Here is a 23673-nt window from a genome sequence, read left to right as displayed (position 1 = left end):
AAGGAGACAGTAGTTGTAAAACCCTACCAGGCTAATGTTTAGATATGTCGAGGGCAAGGTCAAACCATGTCAAAATCTTTTACTCCATCCAGTCCAATCCTAAATAGGACAGACCAGACAGATGGTGAGGTCTCGCCCATCTCCACCAGAAACATCACCACCAACACCTCCTCTCCAACTCCCCAGATGAATTCACTAGGTCATTTGCGGGTCAATGGATAGAACTAGAGAATATCATGCTAAGTGAAATAAGCCAATCTCAAAAAACAAAGGCCAAATGTTCTCTCTGATTTGTGAGGCTAACCCAAACAAGGGAGGTTGGGGAGGGGAAGAATAGAAATAGATTGGACTAGAAAAAGGGTAATGAAGAAAGGGAGCGGGGAAGGAAATAGGAAAGATAGTAGAAGTAATTGGTCAGAACTTTCCTAGGCTTGTATTTGAATACACGACCAGGGTAATTCCACATTATGTACGACCACAAGAGTGGGAACCTAGTAGAATCAGTTATACTTTATGTATATATAGTCTGCCAAAATATATTCTACTGTCATGTATAACTAAAAAACATATATATATATATATATATATATATATATATATTTAAAAATGTCTCCATTCCCCAGGATGTCAGCTCCTTCAGTTGTGCATGTAGAGGGCCATAAGATAAGGAAGGAAGGAAGGGAGGGAGGGAGGGAGGAAGAAAGGAAAGAAGGAGGAAAAAGCACCGAGTCAATTTTAATGATGCAGTAAAGAGCCACTAGGTAAGTTTTTGGAGCCACGTTGTTTGGTGAGGATGGGAAATGAAAGCACTTTGAAAGGAGAGCAGAGTGGTCTCTTCTCAGTAAGGCCTGCTCCTGGTTCCCAAGGAAAAGAGGAGTGTATTTAGAGGCTCCACCTCCAGATAGCAAAGGCTGCCCAATGTGGCCAGCTGGAAGGACCCCAAAAAGGTAGGAGGGACCCCGTTAGTTGCTTTTTGTCCCCCGCCTCTCCACCCACAACCCGCTAGGTGAACACACCTCTCTCCCAATTTCCAAAGGCCCATCCACGAATGAATCATTACTGTTATTTCCAATGGGTGCATTTTCTTTTTTTCCTTTTCAAATTCAGGAGACCCATCAATTATTCAGTGCTCGGTGATGATCTCAGGCAGTGACACCTCGGTCAGTCTGCGCGGTGTGTCTGAAGGGAAGCCATCTGGCCTTGCTTAACGTGTTGGTCCCTGGGCCCCGCTCCCCTCTCCTAAGGTGTGGCGGCCTCGGAGAGAGCCAAACCATCAATATTTCACAGCGTAATTAAAGTAAGCTGAGAGCTTCGGGCCTCTTGCAACTGGCTCCCTTTTCCAAAACAAGCACCTGGCATCCTGGGCAGGGGCACACCCAGGGAGAAATGGGCGACCGGTTCAAGTTGGGGTGGGGGAGCGAGGGAGCCCAGGATTTCATCTAAAGGGACCTCCCGGAGAGTGGAGAGACAGATTGCATGGCTGGAAGGACGGATGGGGGGCTGGCCTCGCCTGGGGCTCTTTTTGGAGTCCTGACCAGGAATAAGAGTTGGTGGGCGGCTGGGAACCACAGAAGGGCTGCAACCGCTGTCCAATGCACATGAACCTGGGGTCCCGGGCACAGGCTTCCCACACCAAGGTATGGGGCGTGAGCTGTGGTGTAGATCCCTGCACTGCTGTCTCCCCTTTCTCCTGCCGAGGTCCCCAAGTGCCAAGGCCTGCGCCACCATCCAGCCAGGCCCGCAGGAGAGCTGGGAGCCCAGCGATTTATACATCTATTAATTACCTCCAGCATGGAAGAACTGCCTATAAATACAGTGGCACTTCAGATAAAACTTTCATGCAGCTATTTAGATCCTTTAAAATATAAATGATTTCCTCTAAATTTTTTATCATAAATCAGGGCATGGAGCTAGGCTACAAGACGCCGATTTCCCCCCTAATGGGAGCAAAGCCTTCACTTGTTTTCCCTCTTTTTTCTTTTCTACCTTTCTTTTTCTATTTTTCTTTCTTTCTTTTTTTTAATTTAGGAAGGGTGATTAATGGCTTTCTTTACTGATTCTGAGGCTTAAGGGCAAGCAAAAAAGTGGCAGGAAGTTTCACCCCCTTTTTCTGGAGGTTGCTTTGTGTGTGGGGAAAGCTTATGGTCTGGGGTCAGCAGACCTTAGTTTAAATCCTATCTGGGCTACCTATTCCTGTGTGACCTCAAAGAACATGCTTAACTTTTCTGATCCTCAATTCTTCTTTCTGTGAAAAAGAAGTAATAACAGTTCATAGTTGGTGAGGATTAACTGATATAATGCACAGCTAGGCTCTCAAGTGAGAGCTGATTACTGGTAGACAAGTCATTTCATGTCTCTGAGCTCCAGTTTCTTTTCTATAGAAAGGAAAAGGGTGAGGGGATAATGCCTGTTTCTGAGAGTTACTGTGAAAGCAGAGTAAGACAGCAGCAGACTCTTAAGGTGTCTTAAAGTAAGGATGATGGGGGTCTTGTTCTTCATTTTATCCCCAGGCCTAGAATGTGCTAGTGTCTAAGGAGATGCTCAGAAAGCCTTTCTTGAATATCAGAAGCAACAGAGATCTTGTGCAGTGGGGCCTACAGAACCATCAGAACTTAATTTCCATTTATGGTGATGGATTTGGCCACCATCCTCTTTCCCAGACCCATACCTTGAGCCTTGAATATCTATCTACACAGAGAGGGGTTAAGGAGCTTTTCTCCCTAGCCTTCTAGTAGTGATTAGGAAACAGAGCCCATGAGTGACTTGTCTAGGGTCACAGAGTAGCTTGGCTATATATCCTCATGTAAATCCTGTGCTCTGTCCACTGTACTACTCCCTTGCTACCTCTTCACGACAGAGCTAGCTAGAGAAATGGCCAAATTGTTTGGCCATGAAAGAGAGGGAAACCAAGTAGGCCACAAAGGATTGACCTCACAATTTTATACTCTTAAGATGCCTGGGAACTGGAGACGGAGGAAGGCAAAACCAGTCCTTATCTACCAGGACGAGGGCTCTGTGATGGTAGAGTCCAGAGAGCACAGAGCTGGCCATACTGCTGCCGCCCAGGTATCTCCAGTGTAGAGCTCACCGTTGAAGATACCGCAGGACCTACAGTACAATGGGGGGCATGTCAAAAAGCTAAGCACCGAAGGTTGGAAGTTATTAGAAAGGGTCTCCTGGCAACAGCACCTTAGATCCAAACTGTCAATCGGGATTCCCCATGAAGCACTAGCCTCAACCCCCACCCCCCAATGGGGACCTCTCTTTTATACTCTGCATAGCTTCGATCCAGTTCCTGCAAAGGCACCAGCAAGGTCCTCTGAGCGTGGACCTCACATGCTATCATTACCCTTGGCCCCCACTCTTCTCAGAATAGCTCCTGGCCAACCCATGTCTCTCTGTTCTCAGTTTATTCACTACACAGCGGCCCCACCCAAGCCTCTCCCCTTTCCTTGAACACCCCAGCTTGTTCCCACCCGGGGCCTTTTGTACTTATTGATCCTTTTTTTAAAAATATATTTATGAATTGAATTTCATTTTATTTTTTTTACAAAGCTCTTGACATATCATATTTCATACATTTGATTCAAGTGGGTTGTGAACTCCCAGAAGGGAAATTGCATGGAAATGGAAGGAGACCCTCATTGTTATAAACATTACATATAAGAGGTTGTGAGGGGAAAGGGAAAAAAAAAAAAAAAAAAACAAGGGAGAGAACTTACTGATCCTTTTATCTTCCCTATTCTCCCTCAGGCCTTAGCCTCAAGTTCACTTCTTCCCTTTCCATCCTTCTATTCTGCCCCCACCACTCTGGGTTATTTTCTCTGTAGCAGTTGTTTACTATCTTATTTATTCCTTCCCTTCTGCTCAAGTGACAGCTCAGGAGGTCAATTCATGGGTATGATGGGGGGAAGTGCTGGGTTTTTTTGCAGTTAAATTCCTATATTCTGTCATAGTGGCTGCCCAATATAGGTGCTCAGTAAATATATGTTCAGTGAAAAAAATGTGTCTGGGAAGTGCTCTTAGAGATCTGCCTGGCTCGGTCCTTTTTCAAATGGAGAAACTGAGGCTGAGAGAGGCAGGAAGCGCCCGCAGTTCTGGCCCTCTGTCCACAACGGGCGTGGGGTGGGGGGAGGGCTCGTGTCGTGTGCCGATCAAGCAGATCAAGCATCTAGAATGTTGGCCTCCGGCTCCTGAGTCCCTCTGGGCATCTCAGATCGGATCGTCCAAGCTGGTGCAGACAATGAGGGGCAGCGGCCGACAGGCGAGTCCAGCAGCAGATGCACAGGCGGCGGGTACATGTGAGAAGTTTGTGAAAAGAGATGAGAGAAAGGGAGAGGAAGGCAAGGCAGGCGGCTGCGAACACCTGGCCCAGGGCAGCCATGCCAGCTGCCTCCCCGCGATGGCATCTTGAGTTCGGGAGTCCTATCGAGGAGGCCATCTCCCATTCCACCCTCCCTGCCCCCTCTCCAATGCTCCAAGGTGAGGCTTGGCCAGAAAAGAAGGTGGTTGGGGGATAGCTGCTGCTTTTCCAAACCTGCTTCTGCCGGAAGTGTGCTTGGAGCCTGTCCAGCCTCGGAGTCCTTGGAAGAAGGAGAAAAGTAAAACCCTGCTCACCCTATTGCCTCAGCCCCTGGGCTTGGGTGAAGGGTAATGGGTGCCAGCCCAGGTTGTTAGTTAAGAGCAAGGGCTGGGGAGTCAGATAAACCTGGATTCCAATCCCCACCTCATCAGTGCCTAACTGTATGGTCTTGAGAATGTTAATCTCTGTATGTCTCAGTTTTCTCATCTGCAAAATGGGCACAATGATATCAACTTTATAGGCTTGGTACAGAAATTCAGTACTTCCGAAGCACCTAGCTCAGAGCCTTGCAAATAGGAGCCACTCTATAAAAGTCTATTGTTGTCACCATTATCCCCTCTGCTAGAGTCCTGGGGAGAACATTATTCATGTATTCATTCATTTGACACAAGTTACAGTAAGCTTCTACATGGTGCTTTGCCCATAGACACAAGTATTGGAGACAGAGAGAGAGAGAAAAAAAAAAAAAAAACCCAAACTTATTTTCAAAGAAGTCCTACAGTTCTTCAAAGAGCAGAGGGCACAAAAATCTCACATTCTTACTAAGAAATAATAGAGGAAGATTCAAAAGACATTGGGAGCTCATAAAAGGAAAACTCTGAGTCTCCAGGAAATTCACATAATTAGGCAGGGCCGTTCCTCCCCCAACTACTGGGGCTTGAACCCAGGGATGCTCTACTACTGAGTCACAAACCCAGTCCTTTCTATTTTGAGAGACAGTGTCTCACTGAGTTGCCCAGGCTGGACTTGAATTTAGGATCCTCTTGCCTTAGCTTTCTAGGTTGCTGGTATTACAGGCATGTGCCACCACTCTTGGCCTAGGACAGGGCTTCAATCAAAAACAATAATGAGTCCAGTGATAGGTGTCCAGAGTAAGATTTGAAATTTGTGACTCCCATCTGCATTCAAATCATGAATATCTCTTAAAGAGCCCTTATTGTCAAAATCTCTGGGTATGAGGCTGGGATGCTGTAATTTTAAAAGGCTGAAGGTTATTTTTATTTATACTAAAGTTGAGAGCCACTAGCTCATAGGAAAATGCCACTGCACCCCCTCCCCATCCCTTTGTTCCCTACAAAGCTAGTCCTTCTGTAGGACTTAATGCTTTGTACCCTCACCTAGAGTGTATGTGGCAATTCTGTGTATCTGCTAGGCTCTGAGCTCCTGAAACAGTGCTGTCTATACCCACAGAACCTATTTACAAGACCCAGCCATCAACATCCCAAGCATTCTGGAATGCTGGTATAATGAAGATTATGGCCCCTTTAGTGACACTTGCTTTAATGTCAATGTGGTCCTTACTTGGAACCTGGACAGATTTTGTTTGGCCCATGCACATGTGGGAGTGTGTGTGTCAATTGTAATTTAATGCCATGGGTTGAGCATGTGCTGTCCAGTTTATCATCATCCAATCTCCCTTTCATGTACCCAACTGGAGTAACTAATTTATTTTTACCAGATTTGCCTTTAATTGAATTTAAGTTTGAAAATCCTGGAAGGTGTTGTTGTTAATTATCTTCTAAGGCTCCCCTTCCAATTGTGTTCTGTATGGTCTGTCTCTTCCAGGACCTTTCCAAGGAGACTAGTCCTTAATGATGAATATCAGCTTACTGCTGGCTGCAGAGAGCAGCTAGTAGACCTTCTGGGAGGGAAGGATGGGAGAATGTTTTCTAGTTTGTGATCCTAATGCCTGGGGTGGGGTGGGGTGGAGGTGGAGCTGGTGAGGTAAGGGTCAGCTCTGAAGACAGAGCAGGAGGTCAGTTGGTTTTGTTTTGATACCTGACTGTGATCCTGTCAGCATCTCCAAGGACCCTGAGGAGACAGAGCAAAGAAGATGGATGTGGATGGACCTACTTCTCCTAGTTTCTGCAGATTCAGCTTCCCAACTAGGGTATTATGGAGTGAGTGTGGGTCTTAGGGCACCTCGAGGCCAGGCATGATGCAGATCCAATACCCCCACTTTCATTCTCCTTTTCCCTTTGGGCTTCCAGCATTGGATAGAAACAAGACTGAGTGATCCTAAATGCTAGTGAGTGATAAAATATTACTGCATTCTGCTTTTGGGAAACCGATGGATCCTGAACAGAAATTCTGATTTGCTCAAAATGTTTTTTAAATCAACCATTTTTTTGATTGTTAAAGATGGAAGCTTTTAGCAATGATCTCCTTATAGGTAAGCTGAGGTCCAGCATCGGAGTGCAGCTCCAAATCTAGGCCTTTCTGAGGCCTATAGTTATATATATCTCCTCCATCGTCATATATATTATTTATATATATCCTCCATCGTTATATATATATATGTGTGTGTGTGTGTGTGTGTGTGTGTATATATATATATTCTGTATTTTAATCTCACCATCCTTATTTCTTGCCTTGTTCCTGAGTATACAATTTCCTACTGTGGATTTTAACTGGCCACTCTCTGAAGGCAGGGCTGGAGTCTGATTCACATTTGTGTTTCAGTCCTTGGTATTCTGGCATAAAGCTGAAGCTAAAAAATAGAGAGGAAGGAACCACAGTTTGCACCCTCAGAGGAAACATTCCCCAGGGATATAACCCCAGGCCATTCCCACTCTCCATCACTTTCTCTTTAAGTTGAGGAAGAAGAGAGGAACTAACGTTTATTCTGATTTCCAATGTGCCAGGTACTGTCAAGTGCGTCTCTCAGAGTGTTCCTCTCAATAATCAGCGGGGGAGAAACTATTATCGCCATTTCACAGATGAGGACCCTGCAGTACAGAAGCGTTGAGACGATCTGATGGTCTCTCCGCCAGAGAGAGGTAGAGGTGCATTTTGAGGGAGTCTGAGGGAGGGTGCACAAGGCTGTGAGGAAGTTTACTCAACACTAGTTTCAATGCGCAATGCTTTCTTCACTGCTCTAGCTCAAAACATCTTCACTGGAACCCAAGAAAGCACACGTGAATGCAATTCCCACTTCAGAGAGAAGGAAAGAGTCACAGAGAAGTTTAGCAAAAGCGCTTGCGCCTGGCCTCCTCCGCCAGGGTTCCGCCCCCGCACCCCCTCCCCGCCCTGGGCTGTCGTGGATGGGAAGGGATTGAGGGTGTCAAGTGGAAAGGAAAGTTGGGCGTAGGCAGGACTTCCTCTTAGGTCAGGGTGTGGGTGTGGGGGGTCTCGTCCATCGTCCCGCCCTCATCGCGTTAAGATTCTGGGGAACGCGGCACACTCACAGGTGATGTGTCTAAAAACTTGAAAACCGCTCCCTTGGCGGAAGCGGAGGTGGCTGCGGAGACGTAGCTGGGCTCTCGGGGTTTCTTTCCCAACCCTGAGCGCGGCCGCAGTCCCAGGATTCCCCATCCATTATTGACGATGTTTACCAGCTGGGGGGGGGGGGGGGAAGGAGAGAAAAGCAGAGGGAAGAAGAGGGGAAGAGAGGGCAGGAGACACGGGGTGGGCGGGAGAGGGAGGGAATCCGGGCAGGATCACCGGGGCCCTCCAGTCTCGAAATTTCTGGAAGACACAGAGGCTAAGTAGTCAAGAGTCCAGAAAGTCAGTTGTGGGGCCGGGCACACAGTAGGCAGTTGGAAATATTTGGGGGGGATGGATAACAGAGTGAGTAAATGGCTCTATTCAACCATGTAGTCTTGGGCCAAAAGCCTTGACCTTCTGACCTTTGATTTCCCCATCTGTATAAGGGGTTCATAGCATCTGCCCCATAGGATTGAACTCTAAATGGAACTCTAAATGGCTTAGCACATATTAGTAGCTCAAAAATAGTAGCTGTTGTTAGGGGCAATGGGGTTTGTAAGCAGGGATGGCCCAGCAGAAGTGCACTGACCTTAATTAAGCAGGCCAGTGGGCTGTTCTGAACTGTCACTATTTTAGAGAACTTTCAGAAAGCTTCCTTCCCTTGGAAGATTGGAGAAAGCAAGAAAGACAAGCATGTGGAGGAAGCCACAGGCCTCTTGCACAGGAAAAACAGTTACTGCCCGTACCTCCACCCAGGCGGGCTCCTGGGTGGGGGTATGTCACCAGGGGCTCATTCTGGCAACCTCTCGCCTTTGCCGGACTTGGTCTGGGTTCTGGAGGCGCCTTTTCTCTGAGCGGCGGTGCTGGACTCTGGTGGACCGCTCGGGCGTGGGGCCAGGAGCGCCCTGGAAATGGGCAATTTGGCGGCAGCCCGGCCGACTGTGGTGTGTGTGTGTGTGTGTGTGTGTGTGTGTGTGTGTGTGTGTGGTGGGGTATCGGAGTAGGGTCAGCTTCCTGCCCCTGCTCAGCACAAGACTGCCTTCGATCTAGGCAGTGCGAGCTGGAACCGGACAGAGAGGTTCGGGACTTTGGGGAGGGGGAGGGAAGTCCAGGACGAAGAAGAAAGAATCCGTAAGGTCTGGCAGGTTGGAGCCAGGCGGGGCGGGGCGGTCGGGGAGAGACCCGGGCAGGCCTGGGTATAAATGCTGTGGAGGGGGCGGCCTCGGCGGGCACTGAGAGGCGCGCCGTGAGCTGCTGTCTCGCCTTGCCTCCCGGGCAGCCCCTGCGACTCCCGGGCGCGTGTGCACGCCTGCGCGCGCCCGGGCCCTTCCTGGCAGGCTGCTTGTAAGATGAGTGAAGAAGCAGGTGGGGGAGAGGGGAGGCAGCAAGCGAGAGGGCGAGGGGAGCGCGGGCGCTGATCGGCGCTCACTTGGAGCGCGGCGAGCAAGCAAGACGAGCCTGATTCCATGTCCCCCGCTGCCTCCCTGCCAGACGCGCGAAGATGATGGCCATGAACGCCAAGCAGCCTTTCGGCATGCACCCTGTGCTGCAAGAACCCAAATTCTCCAGCCTGCACTCCGGCTCCGAGGCCATGCGCCGAGTCTGTCTCCCAGCCCCGCAGGTACGTAGTGGAGCATAATTACCGCTCTAAGGCACAGTTTTTGACAGGCACTAGCTTCATGTTTATTTCATGTCGCCCAGAACAATCGCCGCTGTCTGAACCCCTCTCCTTGTCTCCCCTGCGCTCTCTCCCGGCGCTCTCTCTCATTCATGTCTCTGATCCACACGTCTGTTCCAGCAGAGCTGCTGCCTCCGTATTAATTTTTATGACCTGGGCTTTGAGGAGAGGCATCTCAGTTGCTTGAAAATGTGTTTTAATCCTGAGTTGACAGTATTCCCTACTGACCGTGCTGTGCGCCTTCTCGCTTGCAGCTGCAGGGTAATATATTTGGAAGCTTTGATGAGAGCCTGCTGGCACGCGCCGAAGCTCTGGCGGCAGTGGATATCGTCTCCCACGGCAAGAACCATCCGTTCAAGCCCGACGCCACCTACCATACCATGAGCAGCGTGCCCTGCACGTCCACCTCGTCCACGGTGCCCATCTCCCACCCGGCAGCGCTCACCTCGCACCCGCATCACGCAGTGCACCAGGGCCTCGAAGGTGACCTGCTGGAGCACATCTCGCCCACCCTCAGCGTGAGCGGCTTGGGCGCACCAGAGCACTCGGTGATGCCGGCTCAGATTCACCCGCACCATCTAGGCGCCATGGGCCACCTGCACCAGGCTATGGGCATGAGTCACCCGCACGCCGTGGCGCCTCACAGCACTATGCCCGCTTGCCTCAGTGACGTGGAGTCAGACCCTCGCGAGCTGGAGGCCTTTGCCGAGCGCTTCAAGCAGCGACGCATCAAGTTGGGGGTAACCCAGGCGGACGTGGGCGCGGCTCTAGCTAATCTCAAGATCCCTGGCGTGGGTTCACTCAGCCAGAGCACCATCTGCAGGTTCGAATCTCTCACTCTCTCGCACAACAACATGATTGCTCTCAAGCCGGTGCTCCAGGCCTGGCTGGAGGAAGCGGAGGCTGCCTACCGAGAGAAGAACAGCAAGCCGGAGCTCTTCAATGGCAGCGAGCGTAAGCGCAAACGCACGTCGATCGCTGCTCCTGAGAAGCGCTCACTCGAGGCCTATTTCGCCATCCAGCCACGTCCTTCATCCGAGAAGATCGCGGCCATTGCTGAGAAACTGGACCTTAAAAAGAATGTGGTGAGGGTCTGGTTTTGTAACCAGAGACAGAAACAGAAACGAATGAAGTACTCAGCTGTCCACTGACTGCGGCGGGGCAAAGCATCGGGAGTCGGGAGAGCCTAGGGCGCATCGCCCCCTTCTGATGGGAGGGACGGTTATAGGAAATGCCAAAGTGTTTCCTAGCAGGTCAGGCTCTCTCCCCCGAAGCAACAGACTTTCCCCTTTATCCCGCCTAGTTGCCTCCCGGCCTTCTCTTTCTCTTTTTTCTATTCCCACCAAAAAAGTTTTGGCGCTAGGGAAAAATGCAAAAGGGGCCGGCAAGGTGGGACTTGTGCTGTCCGTGGTGCTGAAACCCGTACTCGCACGTTGGACAGCGAGACCTCAGGGCAGGAGCCTCAAAGCAGAGGATAGTGGATTGGTTCCGCTGCCCGACGATGGGGTGAAAGCGCCACTTTGCTAAGAGCAATTAGGCAAGGGGTGAAGGGATGTAAAGGAAGTGATAAATAATAATATAAAGTATAGGATCTAAGTGGAACACAAACGTACTGGAGATTTATTAGAGTATATAAAATACACTTATGTTTCCAAAGGATAGCCTTATTCTCCCTTCTCCGCCTAAATTCTATCCATCTTATCCTTTGGTTTGCAGTAAATTCTCAAACAGTAGCATGGATTAAGTTCAGGGAAAGTGTGCGGAGAGTTGGGGGCTCTGAGCTGTTGGTGGTAAGTAGGGCTCCGGGAAAAGTGGGCCCAGTCAAGCGACTGAAAATGCTGGGATCCCTTGGTTATTTGTAAGCAGCAGCCACACCAGCTCTGGCCATCCTTCACGACCTGCTGGCGTTTGAGGGGTAACTACCGCCGGGTGGAGGGAGGGATGGGGAGGGATTGTGTGTGGGGATGTTGAGTTGCTAGTGTTCCGACCAGACTGAATGAGGACTCTCCGACCTCAGCTGCTGCTCTTGCCAGACTGCCTGCTCAGTGCTCCAAAGTGACTGTAACTTCTCCGAATCATATGCAAGTCCTTCCAACACATCTAACCTCTTTGCGCTTTTATTACTGTTGTTGTTGGCATCAGTTGATTCCAATTATTTACTTAACTCCGCTTCTTTCCTTCCTCTTTATGTGAGTGTCTCTTGTTGGAGGTTCACTTATAGTTTTGCGCGGGAAAAGGAGCAGGACCACCGACCTTGACTTTTCCCATCCTAGTCCCTCTGACCCCATCATGTTTTATTTTTTCGTTGATCCTTGTATTTTGTGTGTTGCGTGTGATCTTTGGTTTCATTCTCTGAATTGATGCAAATAAAATATTAAGTTTTTTCCTCTTTCTCCCCTCTTGAATTTACTTCTAAAATAAATGCTTTATTTTTCAACCCGAATCGCAGTAGTTTTCCTTCTCGGATGCTAAGGGTACTGGTTTGGGAGGATTTAAAAGTGAAAATCCAAAAGGGTTGGACTGTCACTTCCTGCCAGCCAGCCCCCTGCCATCTCTTCTCTGCATTCCTCTTCCCTGCAATCTCACACTCTTACTGGGATCTCTTCCGGGGAGATCTGACTGTTCCTCTCCAGACCTCAACGTTTAAGGGACTTTCTTCCGCACTGCCCATCGATCAGACTATTCTCTGGACTTAACTTCAATTCCAAACTTTGCACCCTGACTGGTGGGAGTTCCGGCTCCACTCATTGGCTAAACCATCTTGAGGCTAGTTTCCCAACTTCTCTAAGCCTTCTTCATAAGATTCCTTGTCTACAGAATGAAGGTTTAATACCTGTTCCCCACGGTTATTGTCAGGACTAGGTAAGAGGGTTTACTTAAGACATCTGGCAGATGGTGCTCGGCACTCGGTAAGAAACAAATTATTTTAAAAGATTCAAATGATTGGAAAGAAGATGAGGGGATACAGGCAAAAAGAGAAAAAAAAAGTGGTCGTTGGGGCAATTTGTTGGGATCCCTTCCGGGTCTCCAAAAATTTATTTGAGATAGTCATCCAAATTATTCTCTCCATGGTTTATCTCCAAAAGGTCTATCCCTCCCTTTGTGGAGGAACTGAGCAGATATGCTGCAAAGCACCTAGTTTATTGCCCTGCACACAGTAGGTGCTCAAAAGATGTCAGTTCCCTTCTCTCTTTCTACTCCCTCTAAAGGGCGGAGGGAGAAACATTTTTATTTGTGAACCGCAGAAACGCTGTCGTGATTTAAAAATTAATGCTACAGGTCCAGGAGTCGTCTGAACATTTCTCCTCAAAGAGTTCTGGGTCATTAGACCTCCGCCCGAAATTAGGAGTAGAATAGTTTCCGTTCTGGGAAGTGTGGCGCCCCCCCATCCCACCCCCACCCCACGGGGAAAGCAAACTTGTGGATAGCCCCTGCTTTCCGGGCCTCAGCCCCTCGCCTCCGCCTTAAGCAACAGCCCAAGCGATTTCTCCACCTCCCTTTCCATCGGGCGTCCTTTAATAATAAATGCCCTTATGCCATTACATTATATTGTGGGTTTTGAAAATTTAAAATACGGCTGATGCAATATTAATTGCCTATAGTGGTATAAAACACAGGGCCGGAGCACAGCCGGGCTGCAGAGGAGGCGGCCATGAGCATCCCGTGCCGAAGCGAAGCGCTCCAGAAGGATGCGCCTTTGCCGGCTGCTAGGTTTCCTGCAGGTAAGAGCCTTCGGATTTTCGGGCTTAGGAAAAAACCCAATATCTAGCTCCATTACCCTTTTGGAAAAGTTCCTTGGTGTGGTCTCAATTTTTAAAATCAGCAACCTCAAAACTTTGGGAGACTTTTTTTTGGAGAGGCGGAGAGAGGATTCGCCTGACTGCAACGCACTTGATAACAAGTCTGAACTGCGCCTTTGCGCCTCTTCCCGTTCAGGCGCCGGGGACCTCTGGCGCGCGGAGTATTTTGACCAGTTTATACTTCCAGGCCCCAACTGCCGCCCTGTCCGCGAAGCGCTCCACCCTCTCCCTCCCTCTCAGTGCGCCGGGTCGGCGCCGCTGCCTCTTTCCTTGGGCTCGCTCAGGAAGCCAGGGGAGATGTGGTTTCCCCAGGATTGTTTAGTCGCCTCTGCCACTCGTCCGGCGGAGGCACAGACCTCTCTCTTGGGGGAGGGGTACCAGCAGGTTTGGGGTTCATACAGACTTAGTTTGTATCCATGGTCCAGTACCTAACCATGTGACCTTGGGCAGCTCACATCACCTAAGCCTCTGCTGACGGCTGTAAAAAACAATTTTTTTTTTTTGAGTGAGGATTATTTAAGAGCACCTGGAGCTATTTTTCCTTTCTCAAATGCCACCAACTTGCAATAGTGACCATCCAAGACTTAACTGGGTGTTTCTTTAACCTGTATAGAGAACAAAATGATATTCTGAAGCTGCCTTGGGCCTCTACTGGTAGGCCTTTGAGAGTCCTCTGGGAACTCGGTGGAAGGTTTCTAGGCACCTTCCTGGCTTGAACTGGGCTTGATCTGGAATGAGCCAGGCATATAACACCCCAGCAGGGCTCAAGTCCTGGCAGGGAGAACTTAGAGGCCGGCGTCCTGGGCTCTTGAACTGTGTGATCTCTGACTAGTGGCTTCCTCTCTCTGTGCCTGAGGTAGTGCCAGTTTTGTTCAATATTTCACGCCCAGCTCAGAGTCTGACCCAGAGTAGCAGGCAATAGATAAGTATTGAATGAATGAAGTTTGGGTTTTGTAAAATGAAAGCACCCTTTCCAGCTCAATGGTCTTGAAATTCTAGGCACTATAGAGAAGGACAGAGACCATGGGACATGGCAGCCTCCCTGAGAGTCAGGTTCAGGGTCAAAATGGTCAAAAGTTTTCATCCAAAGGCAGCCAGTTTACTTCCTGCTTATATAGAAGAGGGTTGCCTCACTCTTGTGAGCATCAGGGTGCTTCTGTGACATGGATCCAAGAAACTAGAAGAAAGTTTCCAAGAAACTTGAAGAAAGTTTCCAAGAAACTAGAAAAGGTCAAGGAGGAGGACCAGAGAGTGCCCTGTCCCGTTTGTCTGGCCCACTCTTGGCCCTGCCTTTTTGCTTGGGCTCTTACAAGAGCTGAGATGGAAATAGCTCTGGTTCTGGAGTGGGCAGATTCAAGGCAGAATAAGTACACCATCTCTTATTTAAGTGACCTTATTACCTTATTACTCTAACCCTTAGTGCTCTCATCTGTAAAATTGGAGAAAAAAGACTATCTCAGGATTGCTCTGATGATTAAATGAGATCATGTAAGGTCAGGTCTTGACCCATGATAGGCGTTAATGGGTAGCTAATTGCTTTCAAACATTCTTCATATTCAGAAAAGTGAGAGATAGTGTTGAGGGCAAGTTCAGGCCTTGAAGTCAGACGGATTCAACGTTTCTGCACTGTGAGCCACATCTGGTCAAAGAAGGGTAGTGTCCCCTATCAGCTCTCTGAGTGGTTTTCAGGGGCAAGAAATGTAAAGTGTAAAAGAAACTATTTTGCACACAGTCCAATGGGTTCCTGTTACAGAGGAGACCATGAATGCGCTAAGGAGCCTTTGGTGAGAATATGCAAAATTCCCATTGAGAAGTTTGGACCCAATTGATGGCTCCTTGAACCTCGGACTTTTCCAGCAACCAACATTGACCCAGACTTCTATCCTTCCAGAGAAGAAAGGCTCCCGTGGGTAAAAGAGGAGCAGGATTGGTGTCTCGGACTCTTCCTTTCTCCCTGTGCCCACCGTTTGGCTCTGGCGCCTGTTCCGGAATGCCTGGGCAGTAGAACACTTTCACCTTCCTCCTTTCACTGAAAGAGAGGCTGAGGCCCACAGAGGGAAAGGGACTTAGTTGACCCCTTCTACCTAAAGTAGCCTCATTTTCTTTCTTTCTTAGCCCTTACTACTCCCTGAAAGCAGTAAATGCGCTCTGGGTGAGCAAGTCGCCTGGTTCACCCCTCCCTCCGTGAACCCAGCGCAACACAGGACGTCACACAGAGTAAGCGCCCCATAAACGTTTGTTGGATAATCGAATAATGATTATCTAAAAATGTATGGAGGCTTTCCCCTATGCCAGGTACTGTTCCAAGCGCTTTATCTGCAATTTTTTAAAATCCCTACGAATAGGTATATTTAAATCCCATTTTACAGATAAGAACACGGAGGCACAGAGGGTTCCTGTAACTGTGCCCAGGACACATCGTGAATGCAGCAATTTGGTGGAGAAATCTGAAAAACTTTGGTTTCTCCGCCTCTTCTGTTCCCAAGTGAGACCCAGAAAAGGCTGTGAGAGCCAAGCATGCCCGCTGTCTTCGCCGGGTTTGGGTGTCCTCGGCTCTTTTTCGTCCCGCGCCACTTCTATGTCCGTCTGTTCACCTGTGTCCCACTCAACCCCCTCCTAGATTTTTCTGCAACCTCACTGGTCTGAAACTTTGACCTTACAGTGCAGGAGCGACCTGGGCGCGGGGAATGACCCCTTCCGCCTTTCCGCTTTTCTGCGGAGCTGCTGGAGCCCCGCAGTAATTGCGCTCCGGCGGGCGGACGGAGCCGGCGAGGACCCCGGCGGACGAATTAGTCTCCCCTTCGATCGCTGTTTTCCGATCAGGTCAGGTTTCCCTCCGCCCTGCGACGGCGCTTCCGCGGCAGCTCCGGTTCCCAGGGCTCCCCGTGGGGTCTGGGCTCTCCGACTCCTCCCGGCGCCTCCGGAGGGAACTTCCCTTCGGCCGCGTCCAGGCCGGGGAGCCCCCTGGACCGCGGCAGGAGGCGCTGTGGGAAGACACCCGGGCGGCGAGACCCTAATCCTCCCAGAGAGCCCCCCAGCGCTGCTTCCGGACGCAGCACGTGGAGAACTGCACTCCACAGATCCCCACTTCCCCGCCCCCTCCCCCAGTTCAGCCCCGCCCAGCGCTGCCCTGACTTGTGGGGACAAATTGGGACGGAAACACCTCCCCCCCTCTCTCACCATGTATATCTTTTAATATTTAAAAGATTTTGATTTTTAGGATTCCTCACACAAATCCCAAGTGTTCATCCTGGAAAAATTTAGATTTTTTTATTGGATTTCTTTATACATATTTAGTGTTTAATGTCTTTACTTTGAATTACACAGAGAGGGTGCGCCACCATAACTTCCCCCTTTGGCAGAATCCCTCCCCCAATCCCATCTTCTCCCTTGTCTCCACTTTCCTTTCCTCTCTCTCCAGGACTCACGTCAGCCCTGCTCCAAATCCCAACTTCTCTGCCTGAGACAGACCCCCGCCCCCGCCACCGTGCCTGAGGCTTTGCTAGGCAGCTCACCTCTTGGCAGATACAGTTAATGTCCAGCCTTCATAAATCAAGACCATAAAAAGCTTACTTTCATATGCACTCAATTTCTACCAAACCTAAACTAATTGCATAAATTCCTTTAGGCCACTCAGAGCTGCTCTCTGGGTTGGGATCTGATCAATTAGTCATTAGGCACTCCATTAGCTGGGGTTTAAGCTGCCTCATATAAATGTCTCCTGTCAATTTGCTTGTAATTGAATGAATAAAAAAGGGTACAATTATTAGCACAGAAGATCAGAATGAGGAGAGGTCAATTTTATTCAAATATTCTAAAAATGTCTTAATTCTAATAATAATAACAATAATAATAATTAGAAGGCATTTAGTTGTTAGCTGCTCCAAAATTCCTGTTCAAGTGGAAGAAAGTTGTGCCCTAAGACTCAGCAATCTAAGCATGTATCTGTGCTCTGCCACCCGGGAGTCTCTCCCAACCTTGGGGCCTTAATTTCTTTACCTGTAAAATGAATTGGTCAGAAGTGATTTCCTTTTCTTTTAAAAGTTAGTTTTATATTTTGTCGGAGTAATTTATGCACATAGCTTAAAAGTTGAGTAACAAAGAAGAGCAATTCGACCAACTCCTGTCTTCAACCACTTTTATATTTATTCTAGTAGTTTAATTACATATCTAAGTAATATATTTTTGCCACTTTTTTCTCTTTTTAAAATTCAAATTTTATATATTAACATTTTAATTCAATAATATATGATTTAAATCCAAGAGAACTAAAAAATTTGCAGTTAAAAGTTTCCTTCCAATGGCCCACATTACCCAGTTCCCTTTGTTGATGGTAAATAATGTTACCAATACTCCAGAGATATTTTATTGGCTACCACTTCTTGATTTGCCATTCTTAGTCATTGTGCTTAATTGCTCAGCTATGATATCATAAAAAAGTGAGAAATGCAATAACATTGAAATCTCTTCACACAACCAAGACCCTAGGAAGTTTTATATAAAATCAGTAATATTTTAAAAAATCAGCTGAATGGGTAGTTGAAAATACTGTGATTCTGTTTCTTTTCCTTTCTTTAAAATGAATCTGGAGGTACAGATACCACAATTGCTTACTCACAAAGATAAGAGAGTTTTTAGATTGATTTGAGATCTGTCCTACCTCCAGCCTATCATTTTTACGGAATTAGATGCTATGTATATAAGGAAGGTAACTTTATCTATTGGATATTTCAGTGTATATAGTACCAAATTTTATTGAATTTCCTTAAAAAATCTATCTTTATTCCTTTGCTTTCTCCAAATGAGCCCATCTCTCCAGTAAGATGAGTTTTTGTTTGGTATACACAGCTAAAACAGGACTGGGGAAGATGCTGATGACATAATTTAATATTTAATAACCTACCTAGGTTTGGGAGTGGAGCATCACACTGCAGAAGCTGCAGCTGAGCACTCAACCAACGAGGGAGTAGAGAACCTCCAAATGCAAGGTTTATCTTTAATTGAATGTCAAGATAGTGATCTTGATTTACTTCTGGGAGTCCTGGAGTTGGTTTGTTGATTTGAACCCTACATACTACCTCAATGAATTCCTCTTATACAAAGCACAGGATTTAGAGAAGAGGGTTAACTGAGAGAAAGGAATCATTTCTGGTCAGAATATACTGCCACAGAGGCTTCATAGTGCACTGAGAAAGAACCCGGCCTTACTCCTTTATGTGACCTTGACAAGTTTATTCACTTCTCAGTGACTCAGTTTCTCCAACACCAATGTGAGGAAACTGAAGTAGACAGTAATTCAGTTTTGATGAGATTCATAGACTTTCTTGAGAATTTGGGGGAAACTCTTCCTAACCCAGAAAAAACCATTTCTGTGCATTCAAAAATTTTCCCAGCTTCAATCATAGATCATAGATCCTCTGGATCCAGTCCAGGAGTTCATGCATCCCAGATTAAGAATCCTACGGATTAGATGAGCTAAAGGTCTTTCCTTATGTGACTATCTGTATTTATGACCAAATACCCATAAACACTGAAATCAGTTTAGTAAACTGGGCAGAGCTTCATCAAAAGTAAAAATAAAGTGCCAATTAGACAATGAGCAAATTGCCAATGAAGACTCCAATGGCAAAATTATTTTTCAGATCAATAGGCTCCCAAGAGAGAGAATGACAGAAGGAAAAAAAACCCACCACATTAGGGCACATAATCTAGATTTGCCAACAACTAGAGCTGAGAATTTGACTTGGGAATTTCCCTAATCTTGTCCGCTCTTGCCCTGTTGGGAAATGAGGTGCTGGAGCAGAGGCTCTCTGAGGCAGTAAGCAGTCACATTATGTGAATTTATGTGTAAAGGCACTGACATGTCTTGTCTATCATATTTGGTTTGGCTTATTTTATTTTCAAAAAGATTGTTGTACCATCAAATAGAGCTGGTGCTTCTGGACAGGCTGGGGCAGTCAGATCACTTGAGCTTTGGAGTTTTGAGGCCACCCTAAATAACAAACAATACTCTGTCTCAAAAAGAATAAATAAATAGATAAAATCTGGAAAAGAGGGCTAGGGGCTACCATGTATGGTTTCTCCTGTTTTTTTTTTTCTTTCTTTTTAGCATTCTGATTCTAAAACCATTTTGTAGAAACATGACCCCACACACCCCAATAAAAAAGTAAAAACACCAATAAGGTGAATATAGAAGGCAGGGATGAAATTAAAATATTTTGTTAGACTAGATAGTCCTGTTTCTGCCATGCCAGATCATCAGGGGGTCTGAGGAGACCCAGTGGGGAAGCAGAAACTGAAGGTTGATGAGTGCTGGACAAGGTGGTCCCAGGCTCTCATGCTTATCCCAGCTCTGACTGGAATCCACAGACATGAGAATGACAAAATCTCCTTCTGACTTGGATTAACCCTTGCAGCTGTGAGCTCATTTAACCTCTGGGACCTGAATTACTGGTCAGATTGTTCTGGTGAAATGATTAAAACACAGACTACCAGGGCTACTCCTGCCTGTTCTCTGCTTTTTATTTACTTCTTGATTATTTTGCCTGTGGTATTTTACTGTTGCTTTTGACTTTGCGTAGGGTGGTCCTAACTCTTCTATTAATGCCCTTAGGTTGGTGAGGGAAAGCCCTGTTTTTCTTGGCTGTCACAGACAAGTGAGGGTCTTGGAACGATATTTTCTCATATGCTTTGTATTATTGCAGTTGGACACATGGAATCATAGATGTGAGCTGAGAAGGGTCTCTTAGAGGTCCTTTAGCTGGAAAATATGATCATATAGTTCTAGGGCCCAGAAATCTGTATTTTTCACAATTTCCCTGCATGATTCTGATTGCTTTCCCAAATCGAGGAAGATATTTCTTTTTTTAAGTTTTTTCAAATATTTATTTAGTTGTAGATGAACACACAGTATATTTATTTATTTTTATGTGGTGCTGAGGATCAAACCCAGTGCCTCATACATGCGAGGCAAGCACTTTACCTCTGAGCTACAGCCCCAGCCCGAGGAAGATTTTCTTTATTTTTATTTTTTAAAGCTATTTCTCATATTTTGCTTTGATTTTTTTTCAACCAAAGGGCCCTATACTGAAGTCTGGGTATATAGTCAGAAACACAATTTTTTTTCAATTATTATTCATGGAAGGCGGACCATGCTTTGAAGAAGTATGAGACACAGTAAGGGTGTAGGAAGGGACAGATAGTAGTGCCATTTGTTGTTCAGCAGGAGACACCTTGTAGGCTGTGGCATTGTGAAGAACATGTCTTTCTGAAGTGATGCCAATTTGGGGAACATTCTAAGGACTTCTGATTTGCAGTTTCTCAAGGATGGCAATGGTGTAGAGCAGGATCTTATGACTTCAGGTTTGTGACAATTTTTCAAGATAAATTACTTTTGAGAAAATGCTATAAAATGTTTTTTTAAGTCAAATATAATCAAAATCTGACATGGACATTACAAGAAAAGATAATTGCAGGTAATTCTTCCCCCGGAATAAATGCAAAAACTCTTACCCAAAATGTCACAAACCAGTTCAATGGTATATAAAAAGAATAGCACATCATAGTCAAATTGGGTTTATTCTAATGATGAATGATTAAAAAAATCAATATGAGTTGTTATATTTACAAAGCAGAAGAAAGGAAAATGGATCTAAACAAACAGAGTAAAGGCATTTATTTTAAAACAAAGATGGTATAAATTTGGCATCCTATTTCACAATACACGTGACTTGTGATACAAACATACATACTCAGCTTGGGCTGCTGTAACAAATTCCACAGATTTGGGTGGCTTAAACAACAAACATTTATTTCTCACAGTTCTGGAGGCTGGGAAGTTGAAGGTCAAGATGCAGATTTGGTGAATGCCCTCTTTGGTTTACAAATGGCTGCCTTCTCACAATGTCTTCACATGGCCAATACAGGGAGAGTTCATCTCTCTCATGTCTCTTCTTATAAGGGCACTAATACAATTTATGAGGGCTCCTCCTCATGATTCAATTACCTCCTAAAGACCCTACTTACAAATATCATCACAGACAGGTCTTTCCATCTAGCGAGGGACTTGGAACGATATTTTCTCGAATGCTTTGTATTATTGCATGAGGGATTAGGGCTTCAACATACAAATTTTTTGGGGACACAGACTTTCAGTTCACAGCACATACACTTCTGTGTATCATGGAGAAAACTGATACAGCATCCAGATTCTTTGGACATGCCGTCCATAAGAACAAGTAGCCTAGTTTGAAAGTAAATTCTAATGCAATCTCTTTGTTGTAGGGCAGAAATGAGATCTAACAACAGTTTAGCAAATACAATCATCCCTTAGTATCTATAAGGGACTGAAGTAACTCTCATGGATACCAAAATCTGTGGCTACTCCAGTCCCTTGTGTAAAATGGAATAGTGTTTGCGTATATGCTATGCATATTTTCTTATAGGTTTTAAATCATCTCTAGATTACTTGCAACACCTAACACAATGTAAATGCTAGGTATATGGGTGTTGTATCATTTAGAGACAATGCCAAGAAAAAAATGTACATGTTCAGATGCAGTTTTTTCATCAAGTATTTATTTTTATTTTTTTAAATGTTTATTGTATTCAGCAATAAGGACATCCCTGGTATCTTTTTTTTTAAGGGGAGAGAGAGAGAGAGAGAGAGAGAGAGAGAGAGAGAGAGAGAGAGAAATTTTAATATTTATTTTTTAGTTTTTGGCAGACACAACATCTTTATTTGTATGTGGTGCTGAGGATCAAATCCAGGCCGCCCACATGCCAGGCGAGCGCGATACAGCTTGTGCCACATCCCCAGCCCCTTCATCAAGTATTTTTGATACACAGTTTGTTGAATCCATGCATGCAAAACTCACAAATATGGAAGAGCAGCTGTTCATAGTAAACGACAGTAAAAACAAGCAACATCCTGATAATTACGTTTAAAGAACAGATATTTAACGTGTGTGTGTGTGTGTGTGTGTGTGCATTTTATGGTGCTGGGGATTGAACCCAGGGCCTTGTGCATGCGAGGCAAGCACTCTACCAACTGAGCTATATCCCCACCTCAATATTCAACAAATATTTGAAATTGAGTCAGGGAATGAGCTATTCTTGCTTGTTCTCCCCACCACATCCCACTCCCCAAAAGGCAAAGATAAGAAAGGAATTTTTAAAAGTGTGCAGTAGGTAAAGTATATGTATTATAATCCATATTTTACAAATGAGGTATCAGAAAGATTTAACAACTTGTCTGAGTTCATGTAACTAAAAATTATAGAATCTAGCAGTTTAACCCAGAATGATCTGCCATGAGAGTATACTCTTTCTGTTATGCCATGTTTGCTCCTGTAGAGGAAAATGGAATTATGTTTTTAGAGGTGAAAGCAGAAGGATTTTTATGTGAAAGAAGGCTTACTCTTTTTTTTTAATTTTTTTTTTTTTTGTATTGGGGACTGAACCCAGAGGCACTCAACCACTGAGCCACATCCCCAGCCTTGTGTGTGTGTGTGTGTGTGTGTGTGTGTGTGTGTTATTTAAGATAGTTTTTTTAATATTTATTTTTTAGTTGTAGTTGGAAACAATAGCTTTATTTATTTATTTATTTATTTTTATGTGGTGCTGAGGATCCAACCCATAGCCTCACATGTGCTAGGCGAGTGCTTTACCACCAAGCCACAACCCCAGTCCTTTGTGTGTTTTATTTAGAGACAGGTTCTCACTGAGTTACTTAGGGCCTTGCTAATTGCTGTGGCTGGCTTTGAACCCAAAATCTTCTTGCCTCAGCCTCCTGAGCGGCTGGAATTCCAGGTGTGCCCCAAAGGGTAAACCAAGTTAGGAAATAAAAATCACACAGAAAAATATTTTCAGCCCCACACAAGGAAGAAGACCCTGGCAGTCAACAAGGTTCAAGGAGACCTGTACTGTCAGTCCCTGTCTGAGAATGGATGATGAGATGTATATATGGAGAAGATGACATCTCATTCCAACTTGAGAGTCAGTGCTGCTATAGAAAATCTTCTATAGATGATCAGTTCTAGTTCTCTCCAGTGAAAAAATGTAAGGTGCTTTCTGACCAAAAAAAATTAAAAAATTAAAAAAATACGAAAAAGTGCCACTTCCTTAAAGTAGCATGAAATGTAAATATTCTAATATTTTTTTCACATTAGCCTTTGGAATACCAAGAGAAATACTTAATAAAACCAATAATAATAAAATCATGAGACTCTGTTCTTTTATCAATTTACTATATTAGAAAACTCAATCGTTTATAGTGTTAACATAGGGATCCATTGAGACTACAGGGGAATGCAAATATCATTTGGGAGCTGTCATTTAAAATGATTTTTATAGTAGGAACTGGATTGAGGAACTATATTGACTTTGTCTACTAGTATGGGTTTATC

At 45.8% G+C, this 23673-nt stretch overlaps 1 protein-coding gene across 1 annotated transcript; it reads left to right on the top strand.

Moving 5' to 3' along the window:
• Positions 1 to 9290: 9290 nt before the first annotated feature.
• On the top strand, positions 9291 to 10618 carry Pou4f3 (POU class 4 homeobox 3). The gene is made up of 2 exons (XM_027927982.2): positions 9291 to 9410; positions 9722 to 10618. Exons 1-2 carry the CDS (start codon positions 9291 to 9293, stop codon positions 10616 to 10618), a joined length of 1017 nt encoding a protein of 338 aa, XP_027783783.1.
• Positions 10619 to 23673: the final 13055 nt, after the last annotated feature.

Source organism: Marmota flaviventris, chromosome 5, assembly GCF_047511675.1.
Source record: "Marmota flaviventris isolate mMarFla1 chromosome 5, mMarFla1.hap1, whole genome shotgun sequence".
In the NCBI taxonomy this organism is placed as follows: domain Eukaryota; kingdom Metazoa; phylum Chordata; class Mammalia; order Rodentia; family Sciuridae; genus Marmota; species Marmota flaviventris.
The sequence above is the reverse complement of the archived record's forward strand: the minus strand, read 5'-3'. Positions and strand labels throughout refer to the sequence as shown.

Bases quoted from the DNA above. Each gene is read 5' to 3' on its own strand.
- Pou4f3 (XM_027927982.2), top strand. From the start codon at position 9,291: ATGATGGCCATGAACGCCAAGCAGCCTTTCGGCATGCACCCTGTGCTG. The intron at 9,411-9,721 runs GTACGTAGTGGA...TCTCGCTTGCAG, and splicing joins TCTGTCTCCCAGCCCCGCAG to CTGCAGGGTAATATATTTGG.